At 40.7% G+C, this 12788-nt stretch overlaps 1 protein-coding gene across 3 annotated transcripts in view; it reads left to right on the forward strand.

Annotated features, from left to right (window-relative positions):
- Positions 1–12788, forward strand: part of THSD7B (thrombospondin type 1 domain containing 7B) — a 309975-nt gene that overhangs the window by 44424 nt on the left and 252763 nt on the right. For all 3 annotated transcript variants that reach the window (XM_035331980.1, XM_035331981.1, XM_035331983.1), the window contains exons 2-3: positions 4732–4825; positions 6507–6680. In XM_035331980.1, the coding sequence (XP_035187871.1) occupies positions 6542–6680 (139 nt within the window). In that variant the 5' untranslated portion in view covers positions 4732–4825; positions 6507–6541. The remainder of the gene's footprint in view (positions 1–4731; positions 4826–6506; positions 6681–12788) is intronic.

The following is a 12788-nucleotide window of genomic DNA, read 5'->3' on the forward strand; positions in this document are numbered from 1 at the left end:
AAAGAAACTTCTGTTACCCCACAGCTATAAAGTTTCTCTGCTGTGGAGGGGACACGCCACAGTATGAGAGCACCACCGAGCTCGCTCCTGCTCTGCGGCGCTGGCATGCCGTGAGCAGCCACCCGTGTGCAGGTGCTAAAAGCGCACATGGGTTCAGGGCTGGTGCCATTAGTGTAGAGGGGAAATCTCTGCTGAGTGCTGTCAGATGCAAAGGTCTCCTCACTTCTGACTTGGGAGGTGTGGGAGCTGCGAATTGCTGGAGACCGGGTAAGTAAAACAAGAGGTGTTATTTATGCACGTTCAGTTCTTATGCTGCACCCCGGGCATTTGGCATCAGGTCCTTGACGGAGGCAGGAACTGGGACTTTGCAGAAGTTTGGTTTGATTTGCTACAGCCAATCTTAGTATTTAAGCATATGGAAGCGCACAAGCAGTGTGAAAAGGTTACTGAAAAGTTATTGGACACTTTCTGTGTTCTGCTCAGAAAAAAATCAATGCTGAGTTCACAAGAGAAATCTATCGACAGTCTTGAGCATTTTGATCTTAATTGCTCTGTGCTTGTTCCTGCTGTGAGGAGTATGATAATAGTTCGAAGAACATTTGTGAAGGTAAATTAGCCCACTTTGAGCTCTAAGACATGACGACAAGAGCACCAAAAGGTCCGTGGCAGTTAAATACCATTGTGAAGTCTGAGGCTTGGCTAGCATTTGGACGCTCGCACGTTGGGTGACCCAGCAAACGATCCTTGCGGAGGGAAATGTCGGTGTGCTCCTTGGTTCTGGGGAGAGCCAGCACGTTGCTGCGCACCTGCGGAGGGTCAGGATGATGCTTTTCACAACCTTGTGACCCTTGACTCTGAAGCCTCCTTTGGCAGAGCGCTGGCTGTACGCGTTGTGTCCAAGGGAAGCCAGTTCTGCTTGGACTGCCTGTAACCCAGCTCCTGAACCTGGTTCGTCAGCAGAGTGAAACCACGTCTACTTTGTTACTGAAAGTCAAGTGCCTTTCCATAGAGTGCGCTGGAGGTACTTAGCGTGAATGAGATGTACCAGAAGTGCCATTTCACAGAACAGTTCTGCTCGATCACTGTTTTAATTAAAGTCATTCTACTGATGGAAAGTCTATTCTCTGGTGTTTTCTTTAATGTAGTCATAATGCATCAGTTTGAGCTCCCTTGCTAGAACATCTTTCATTATAATCCACTTGGCTAAGTTTATAATTAAACTTCTAAATTCAAACCTGCCTTTGTTACGTTTTTAGGATGTACATAAACAAAAAGCAGGAAAACTTAGGATTCATGGTTTTTACCCCCAAAGAAATCAATGCAAGTTAAGAAGCAATTCATTGGCAGTGATTTCGTATTCTTGCTTTTAAACCCTGGCATCTTCTGTAGCTTTGAGACAAGAAACGGTTGAATAGAAGGAAAAAGATGAAATCATCAGGATTTGTACAATTTGACTATGGAGATCGCCGAAATACTTGTACTATCAAATAGGGCTACTAAAGCTAGTGCCTGCCTACTAAGCTTTTCACAGCTGGATGTTGGGAAAAGTTGTTAATGGTTACATGTGAAAAGGGACCAGCTGGGATGCATGTTCAGCTTGGACGGGGGGACAGGAGGAGCCTTCTCCCCCTGCAGCTCTCGCTGTGACCCCTCCAGCAGCCCCATCTCACATTGGCTCTGCTCTGCTTCGGCCGGCGCTGGGCTGGTTATCGGCACCGAGGCACGGGCGGGAACAGCCGGCAAAACATGGCAGCTTGCATTCAGGCTTGGTCCCAGCCCGGAGCAGGCAGTCCTAGACCGTCTGCTGCTTGTTTGTGGTTATCTTCCGTGCGCAGATGTGTGAACACCAGATGTTCTTCCAGGCGTTATTTACCCTTACGGTTACCGGAGCAAACTGCCAAAGAATTATGGAGCTTAATATTGGGATTCCTATTGAGTGATCACTTAGGTCAAACGTTTAGTTCATCACACTGTATGTTTTTAGCCCGGATTTTCCGAAATGCTCCTGGAAGGCAATTAAATATTCCGAACTCTGTCTTACAGATGAAGAAGTAGAGGCATAATAAATCGAGCTACTGTTCCCATATATGCAAAGCCACTCTCCTGAAATCAATGGGAGAGCTTGCAGAATTAAGTACTAGTGTCAGAGCATGACCTTAGGTGAGTTCACCTTTTTTGACAGGTTTCTGGCACAGCTGGCCCTAGGATTTAGGGTGCCTGTATTTTAACCAGAAGCCTGTTTTTCTCCAGGTGCATAGGCAGAATAACATAGTGTTCCTTTTCTGTAGGGTAGAAAAGGCAAATTATTTAATGATGAACATATAGTTATACTAAATATATATATTTTCAAAAGGCAGCATGCTGATTTAGGACATAAGAGTAGTTTCTTGGGTAACAGCTTTCTTGGAAGGCAAGGCAGATTTTACAGGTATCTGAGGCTAAAGAGCGTACTGCAAACATCCGAGTTATCTAGGGATACCACAAGCAATGGGTCTGTGCTGTGCGAAATAGGCAAAGTTACATAATTACAGCTTAGATTTATGTTAAGAAAATTTATTCATGATTAATGATGCTTGTCTTTGTGCTAGGCATCTGCTAAACGATTTATAGCCAGATATAAGAGCTGCAACCTCTGTTGTTGTTGCCGCTTAGTGCTTGGGATGACTCTAATTGCACTGTGTGTTTTAAATGGAGAATGCTACCCAGGTGTCCTTGTAAGCATCCCCTTCTCGTCCAAAAAAAAACACAACAAAAACCAAAACAATCCAAAATTAGGTTGGATGTACCTGTGATGGGGAAGGTCACAACTCCCAAGGAACTCAGGGGGAATTTAATTGATGTATGACAAGGCTGAAACCAGGCCTTAGATTCGGATCAGTTTAGGCCGATCTTTTTCGAAGCTGACTTATCAAGACTGCATAAGCCAACGTTGGAGCAGAGCCAGATTGAATCATCTTGAACCAGAGAGCCTGAAGAAATGTCTCGTCCTGTGGAAACTCGCCGAAACAGCGACTGGTCCCCGCTCGACAGTGCGGTGTGTGCAGACTGGGGAGGAAAAATTAGGCCATCAATCTTTTGTCTGCCGGTGCTGGATGCTTCTGAGGACCCCGATGTTTGTGGGATTAGCAGAGAGCCTGTCACTTGGAAACATCTGCCTCGCGGTGCTCAGCCGCAGCTCGCGCCTGTCTGAGCAGCGCCTGGAAAACAAGAAAAGTTTCGCAGAGGCTCCTTCCCTCCCCAGCTGAGCAGGGATTAGACCAGGGTGTTTCACTGATGTGGATAGGGAAATTAAATTTTGATCTGTTCAGAAATAAGATATTTATTTGTGAACTGCGTGTTTGTTTATTTATAGCATTTTGACACTATTCGAGTGCCTTGTTTTCTGCAGAAATATAGGTTTCTATGTGGAAGTCTGTTATTTCAACTAGTTTTATTCCATCCTGTCGTTAAGAGAATTAGCACTGAATAAGAAAATGCAAATGTATTTGCTGTAATGGCTAGAAAACTTGAACATGGCTTTTTCAAGACTGCCTGTATGTTCCCAGCCGTTTTACCTAATGCACTTTATCCTTGTTTTTCTGAACATGATTCCATACAAACCAAACAAAACTAAAGGGATGCTTGTGTTTAATCCTTCAAACCCATAAAAACAACAGCTTATTTAATTTTGTGAGAATCCATTAGTACAGGTGATCACTTGGCCAGGGTTTTATTATGATAAAGGATATTGAGTACATCCAGATAATCACTTTTGGAAAAGTATGATGAGTTTCTGAGTAAAACACATCATGAACATATTTAAGCAGTTGCATGAATTTAATCATGAGTAGTGTTGGTAAAGTCAATTTTTAAAATGTAAGTTTCAGGTTTTTTTTTTTTTTTTTCTTTCTCATTTTTTCCTCTATATTTGCCAGTTTACAGCTAGCCATGCTGACACATTTGGGAGCTGAGATATACTGTAACTAAATTTGATGTGAAGTGTTGGTGGCCTTCATATAATGTAATTTATTCATGTTTCTGTAGATAGCATATGTTGCCTGTGCAATAATTTTTTATCATATCAGGACAGAACAGCTACTGTTCCAAATTGTGTTATACAAACCCAGATATACAGACAAATTTTTATTGTGCTTACTGTGGTGTAAATCAGTGGGCTCTGCTGAGCCCTGCTGGGGTAGGTGAGATTAGAATCAGTCTCGTGGTGTCTAATTTATTTATTTTATTTATTTATTTTTTTTTTTCGGGCTTAATGTAATCTCTATTCTTGCTCCATGGGGAGCAGCAGCCAGTTATCTTTGTAGTCTTGTCCAAAGTATGAACATATGTGAAACCCCTCGTTTTGGGCAGGAGTCTGCTGCTCTCAGGGATTTACTGCTGTTTACTGACCCTTTGAACGCTGAGAAGACGGCAGTGTATTTAGAAAGCTGCTGATTAGCTCTACTTGTGCTTCATTAAAAATCTCAGCATCTTTATTAGCTGTTATGGGAAGTTTCTTTGGACTTGCCCATTTCATGCCCTGACCTGTTCAGGACCCAATTTTTACTGCGTTCTCCGGGAGCTGGAGAGCTGCCCTGCAATTCAGAGGCGTATTGTCTGCCCAGGGCTGGGCATGCTGGCTCCGATCCAGCACATGAAGCTGAGCATCTGAACAATTTCTCTGCTGGTATTGCATTTTGGGATATGAACAATGTTGAAGTAAGTGTCACTTATTCCTTCTCTTTCCCTTGACAGAAAGTCGGTGACTTCGTTTTTTGACCGTCGTACATGGTAACTGCAATGCTGAAGACACCGGGGGAGTTGCTCCTCCTCAGCTCTTCTGTGTGAGGTGAGCAGCCATCGAGATGGGCAAAAAGGGATGGCTGAGGGCCCCCTTCTCTTTCGAGGACTTCTCCACTCTGTTTGCATTGAGGTAACATCTTTCCACTGAGGAATAAGTCTTCTGCTTCTCAGTTCTGAAGGATGCTCAAGGTTTCAGAGCTTCACTTCTGGTCTGTGTGGGACTCTGCAGGCTGTGTTCTGAATCTGATGTGAAATGCTAAATTATCCCAGCAGACATGAGAAGTACAATAAGTTTGTTAACGTTGCCCAAGCTGTGATATTTGGTCAACTTGATGGGTTTTCAGGCCTTACCGTTTGCCGTTCATCTGAAATGTAAGAATGAACTGACCGAGATAACAGATACAACATTGTATCCTCCACCGTAGTTAGTCAATATCTGATTATATTTAATTGCATGAACTTATCGTGATAGAAACTGTTTCAAAGTAATTTAAATGCAGCTCGAAATTAAGTTTTACCACCTATTCAATATGTACTATTTTCAGGTTTATCTCCAGTTTCTTATCGAGAACAATGCTGTGTATTATGTATTATGACAATGTTGCATTTCATAAGGTTAGGAATGTAATGGAATTTTCCGGGCTAAACTTCTAATAACTGATAATTTTAATGAAAATCACCAAGATTACGCAAGTGAAGACCAATCTTGAAGACAGGTGTTATCTCCGTTAACTCTAATACGGATGTGGCATTTTTACCTGTAAAAGTAGGATTAAACACTAACATGCAGAAATATTTTGAGAATTTAAATATGGTATAAATACAAAAGGTATTACCCAAGAAAAATTTGATATAAAAATTTATATCAGAGGCTAGCTCTTGTTTAATGCGGCATATACCCTGTGCCAGCATTTTTTGAGACATCAGAATTTTTTCCATTTGAATGTGGATGGGTCCAAAATATCTTCAAACTCACGTAAAACAAAGAAACAAAAAACCCTGCCTAAATAAGTGCCTAGTTAGTGTGTTTGTGGGATGAGAGAAATAGCGATTTGAATTTCCATGTTGAATCAGGAGTTTCAAATTTGGTTTTGTTGTGCCTTTCTTATTCTCCCATGTTTTGAAGCTTTTCTGATGTACGTAAACAATTTCAGTGTTGACTGAAGCAGACACTGAGAAGTTGGGCTCCTGCTTTATGCGGAGACCCCAGTACTCCACCACAGAGACATTTTTCCTTGCTTCCAACGTTGCACGGTGATTATTTTAATGAGCTGTATGATGTGAAAGTGCTCCAGCTATACCGGACTCGATACGTTCCTGTCTCACTCACCATGTGGCTCTGCTGTTCATCTGAAGTGGTGGAGAGCTTCATTAAAATCCCTTAGTCACAGAGACCTCTCCAGAGTAACCGGCTGTTGCTCTGGAGCTCAAAGATCAGGGTCTTAAATGCAAGTCCCAAACTCTGGAGAAATGCCCACATTATCTCTAGTTTTCCCTTCTGGGCTGGTTCATCATTGATGAGCAGTGCTTTGCTTCCCTGCCGTTCCTGGGGTATTTCTCACGTTGCCTATATTCATGCATGGTGTGGTTAAAAGACAAAAGAAAGGACATACGTCAGACTGCTATCAGGTCTCTGGCCATTTATTTGCATTGGCAGGTTCATTCTTAAGAACTTTTTTAAGAACATTTAGTGACTTTTTTTTCTTTTTAATTTTGGTTAATTCTAGGACTGAAGAAGACCAGAAACGGAATTATCTGAATTATGCTTCTACAACAGAACTGGGTTTCTCCTCATTGGGCATGGCAGAGCCTGGGGAAGTCCTTCCTTTTATTTGTTTTCTTAATGTTGCAAACAGCTGACTTGGAAGCCAGGAGAGGTCATCAGTTTGTCTGGAAAACAGGTAGGAAAGCGATATGTCAGCTATCTACTACATACATTCTGCAGGTTAACTTGAGTGCAGCTACAAATCAAACCCCTGAATTTTCTACATATGTGTTTTTAATCTAAGAGTAGAATTTTTGCTAGATACTGATAGCATCATTTGCATGTTGCTTTGTTAGAAGTATTCAATACTTTTATTTGCTCCATTGGATGAAGAGGGCATACCAGTGTCTTTCAGAATGAACTGAGTCAGAAGTCCATACTCTTGCTTCATCTAGTCCTATTTGACATTTTGTTGCTACCTGCGGTGAATTATCTCTGTCCATCAGCCAGACTGGATACATGCAGTGATGGAATGTTCAAAATTGGGCACGTGCAATGTTTGGAAGGTTTTGTGAACACGTTGATAACACTGCGATTGGGTGACAGGGAGGAGTTAATGGTATGATATAATGCGTAAAACCAAGCGTGACACGTCAGATGCTTATTTTGTAGTACAACACAACAGCAGATACTGTTCAATGAAATGGAAAGATTGGCAAATTCAAGACATTCAAGTAAAAGAAAATACTCCATCAGAAATATGCAACTGAACTAGGGGTTTCATTGCCCAGGATACCTTTGAGATTTGTCCTTTTATGGCTGAGCAAGAGAGCAGTTAAATTTCATGGAAAAATGATTTTCCCCTTGTTGTGCTTTAACCCAGCAGGCAGCTAAGTACCACATGGCCATTTGCTCATTCCTGCTCCTCGGTGGGATGGGGGAGAGACTTGGGGGAAAAAAAGGCAAAAACTCATGGGTTGAGATAAAAGCGGTTTAATAGGACAGAAAAGGAAGGGGAAGACAATAATAACGGTAAGATAATGTACAAAGCAAGTGATACACAATGCAATTGCTGGACAACCCCTGCCCAGCCAGACCCCAAACAGAGGCAGCCCCCACCCCAGCCAACTCCCCGGTATTATTGTTCAGCATGATGCCCCATGGTGTGGGACGTCCCTCTGGGCAGCCTGGCCCAGCTGTCCTGGCTGTGCCCCCTCCCAGCCCCTGGGGCACCCCAGCCCCTGGCTGGCAGGGCAGCACGAGGAGCTGAGCAGGCCTTGGCTCTGGGTGAGCCCTGCTCTGCAGCTACTGACACATTGCAGTGTTACCAACATCATGCTCATACCAAATCCAAAGCATAGCACCACAACAGCCTCTAGGAGGAAAATTAAGTCTATCCCAGGTGAAACCAGGACACTTATATTTTTTTTTTTTGGAGAGGTTCATCCTTTCTTGGAGCGGTTCTGTCTTCCTCCAGTTCACTGTTATATACGTGATTTCTGAACAAGCTTTGAAAGGCAAAGTTATTAAGACAAATTATGCCCTTTGGTGCTGTTTTACTTTTCTTAAGTTCTGAAGTGTATTGTGCCATGGGTCTTTACAGGTGTGCACTGGAAGTCATAAAAATTTAATTTGATTTGGTGACTGCAGCTGTCAATAAAGTGTCATCAGTGCCTCAAAGACTGAGGCAGGTGTTTTGAGAACTAGCAGAAGGTGGTGGTCCAGGTTTGTGTGGACACGGAGTACTGTGCTCGGAATGCCTCGTGATGAGCTCGTCCATCGCAGAGCTCGTGGTAAAGGTCTGCCTTCCAGACACACAAGCAAATTGTGCCAGTTATCGTGACTCCCGCAGTGAATCAGAACTATCTGAGATCTCAAGAGTAATCTTATAAAGCTTAAATCCTAGCAGGATTTTGGTGTAGTTTTTCTCTGCTTATGAGTGATTAGAGGTAGAAAATGACTTTGTATGGAATCCTTCCTGAATTGAAAATACCTTGTGAATTTGAGCCACACTTATTGTCCTGTTTGGCAAACAAAGACTTCCTTTCTCCAGTTAAATTTGCATCTTTTTATATTAGCAAACAAAATTTTCATTAAAAAAAAAATCTTGAAAGTTAGTTTAAAAGTTAAAACCAAGCCAAAATGTTTAGTTCTAGATTGAAATGAATGGTATGTTCACCCCAAACACTTCCTTTTGCTAATGAGCTCTGTAGTATAGTTAACAGGAAAAAGTCACCCTGTGCTTTGAGGACTTGTGTGCCCAACTTGGGCGGGGAGGGGGAGTAAAAGCACAGCACGAGGAACCTAAAATTAAGTAATTTTAATGTCAAAACTGAGCAGATCCATTCTGATAGAAGGCAAACCTGCAGCTGCTTTTTTTTAATGAAAGGTTCTAATGAGCAATCCCTAATGGGAAAGGCGATGATCTGTTTTGTTTTTAAATCCTGAGTTGTCTTTTGCAAGCATGGCGAGTTACATGCTGTGGAGGAATTCAACACCTTGTTGAAATGCCATGCTTTATAATTAAATAAAAACATGTTAGTGAAAGCTTTGACTCCAGGAATATGAATTTATATGTGCTATATTAAAAACAAAAACAAATAAAAAGGCAGTGCATCAGCACTGAAGCTCATAAAGCAGGCCTTTTTTTTACCCAAATCCTTGGCTGTATCTAATAAAGGCTCATACATATTCATGCTTGGCTTGATGGACTTGTTACAGCAATTGTACCAAAATCACTGCATCTACAAAAAACAAAACCAAAGACCCAGGCTCAGTCTTTCTAAAGTTCAAGAACTTGGCAGTGTGAGGTACTTCATACATACTCTTGTATACTCTCTCTTGTGTTTTGCTTGTTTGTGGCCTGCCTTAAAACAATTTATTTTTAGCTCTTGTTTTTTAGAGATGATATAGTAATATCTAAATATCTTTACACTGTATCTTTTGGTTTCCAGACATTACTTGTCAGATACTTATTTTGTGACCACCAACCTAACCATGAAAGCAATAATTACAGCAATTAAATTACTCAGCAACCTTAAAGAGCTGAATAATTTTCCAACACTTGCTAACTAACAAAGCAGTTTTAGTGATATAATCTGGAGAAAATTTAATTGGATTTAAACCCTTGTAAATTAATATTTTTTAACGCAATACCTAATTAGCAATTTGCTTATTTCACCACGTTAATTTTTATTCAACTCTTGAATGGCCCTAGAAGTGCCTGGAATTGGTGTAATGTAAATATGTTTATGTCTTGGTGGTGGTGAGTGGAGCTTTTGAAACTCTGAATGGAATATTGACACATATGTGAATCCACTATATGATTTTTTCTTTCTTCTGAGGAACTCTACAAAAAAAAAAAAAATCTAAAGTTTAAGTCTAAAGTACTTCAGGTGCCTTAGAGCCAAGGAGCTGATAATTAGGATTATAAAATGCTGAAAATTACAGCTATTTACAGAGATGCCTGCAGTTACTGCATTGACAGGTTGCAGGCTCACCATCACTAATGATGACTTCAGATCCTCCATAAACTTACACATCAGTACATCAGTAACAGTGCATGTGTTATTTTCCCTGAAATATGAATGGAAATGAAAGGGAGAAAGGCATATGCCATAAAAGTGGCTAATGGAGCTAAAGCAGTGATGTGGCTTTTTAAATAAGGGGATTACTTAAAAATACGGTTTTGTAGGATGAAATTATTTTGATTTTTAGGAAGAAGTTCTCAAACTTTGGTAAAATACTATTTAGCATGGAAATAATACTCTATATACTGTGAAAAAGGGGGAGAGGAATATTAGAAACCCAGATGTGGCATCCCAGTGACTTCCCCGGCAATAATTCTCTCCACAAAATGAATCACAGTCGGGATTTAGCCCAGCAGGGACACGCTCCCTGTTATGAATGGAAGAGCACTGATAGCGAGATACCAGACTGGCAAATGAATATGTAATACAGCTGATCATAGCGGAGAGATTTTACCTGGGGAAGAAATCATTAATCTTTTGGTGGCTATGGGCTTCTGGGAGGTAGGTGTGGTGAGCTCTAAGTTGTATTGCCCCAGGTGAGCACAGAAAACTTTCTTTGGTTGAGAGTTATTACCCGTATTTGAAAGTGATTCCTAAAATAGGGCTAGCAAATGATTTTGATCATTAGACTTTCTTCTGAGACAATCCATAATGGAAAAGATATGAAATGAAGTTTTCAGAGAATGATCTAATGTGGAGGAACCTTTGAACTACTAGTGAATGCGGGTGAACCAGGTAGGACTAAGATGAAAAAGATCTTTTCTTCTCTGTTCTCAGATAACACTGCCATGAAATACCCTTTCCCAAGGTCTTAATTTCAGGAATGCCAAGTGCTGGTTTGGAAGTGCCTTTGACCTTGTGTTTAAAAGACAAATTTTTACCTACATGCAACAAATGTTAAAAGGAGCCCAGATCTTCAAAGGGCAGTGGGTCTCCATGCTACTGAAAAGATATCCAAAGATAGCACTGCAACAAATCCTATTTTTTGTCCGGTGGAAAAATTAAAGTGGAAACGTAGCCTCCATGCAACCAAATTTTGAAAGATTCTAAAATTTTTCACTATCCTAACAGCTTAGGACAGCAGTGGTACTCTTCGGTTATGGGTTGTGATCTTGTCATATCAACAGCAGCAACAATTGATAGTTTAAAAAAATAATAATTTATTAACTGCCATTCTAAAACTAGTCTTGATTGTTGCCATAAACTGGATAATTGAAAAGTTGCCCTAGACTCATAAGCCTTCATAATCTTGTCTTTAACATTATTCACAATCAGTTTATACATTTATGCTTGAGACAGATTATAATCTAAGTCACTCTTTTGATAGTTGCTCCTGATGTATTTGCAAATTAAAGATACCAAGCCATTCTGGACTTCTGCTATTAGTCATATCCTCTTGCACCTGGTTTGTCAAACAAAATATTTTCTAAACGTTGTCCTCAGAATTGTATCGAATCTCAGATGAGATTTTCCCTATTGCTATTTTGCAATTTTAATTAGAACTGTCTGGCTTAATACATCTCAGAATCACATAGATGCTGCTGGTTTTGAACACTTTGTAATGAACAGTTCAATTTGAAGTTTAGTTGTTTTTAATCTGTTAGTGTATTTTCATTGAATAGTCATTTAAAAAGTACTTTAAATATGTAAAAAATCAACGCAATAATTTAAAAATAGTTCATTGGTCTAAAACACTTTATTACAAAGAGCATACTTTACTGGACAATATAAATTTAATTTCTGCAAAATGAGTTTGAATCAATGATATCTGAAACTTTAACAAAGAAAGTTGCTTTGCAAAATTTCACTTGCAGCAAAATTTAATATGCTGGCTGATCCCAGTCACTGATACTTGAAAAGATTTAAGGGTGGCCTCAAAGCTAATCTTGTATTTCCTTGAAATGGAGGGCAATGTTTTCATATTGCTAAATATTTGGATTTATGTCGTCATTCCATTCCCTTTCCCATCCACGTTTTCATCTCTCTGTTCCATGCACATCTAAATTTTATTACATACTGTTCTGCTACTGCACCTCCCCCTTATTTCAGTTCTTCCAGCATGGTGTCCTTATCTGGTGTCATTTCTCCTGAAGAACTTTTCCTGCACTGGAAGCTCATCTTGGATAAGTGTGCCACGGCAGCCCACTGCATATTCACCTACATCCTGCCACTGTAGCTTCTGGGGGCATGGATATGGGTCTGGATTTATCTTTAACCCCCAGGACTGGAAGCTCAGCGTATGTATGTGATGTGGCTGATGAACAGCCCGTTAGTGCAGGGAATGCCATTGAGCATCAGAGACGTCTGAGTTGTTAGAGGGGAGTGGGAAGCACAATTAGAGCAACAGAGGTGCTTAAACTGGTGCCTTTCTTCCTAGCCTGTAAAGCTTAGTGTGTTCTTATTAGCCCTGGTTTCCTGTAGGGACTCAGACACCAGCGAAATGTTCTTCTTGGTGTCGCTATTTAGCAAAAGAGTTGCTAGCCTCTGTAATTCTAGAAAAAATGTACTACTGCAAGCAATATGAGAAACGTACAGCATCAGTCCAATTAAAAAGTCAAGCTAAGGAGGAATTAAACTGAAACGTATGTTAAAAATAACACTTTCTACAGCTTTTCTCCAAGAGTATAGCACTAACTCCTCAGCAGAAAGGAGCACAGTGCAGCAGCATGGCTGGTAGGCTGTGCTTGCTGAGTTCAGATGTAAGCCTTTATAGCATGTGCCTGCTAATTTTGTTATTGTTGGGCTCGCAGAACTATTTCAATAGTTCTCTTACA

This window comes from Oxyura jamaicensis, chromosome 7, assembly GCF_011077185.1.
Source record: "Oxyura jamaicensis isolate SHBP4307 breed ruddy duck chromosome 7, BPBGC_Ojam_1.0, whole genome shotgun sequence".
NCBI classification, from domain to species: Eukaryota; Metazoa; Chordata; class Aves; order Anseriformes; family Anatidae; genus Oxyura; species Oxyura jamaicensis.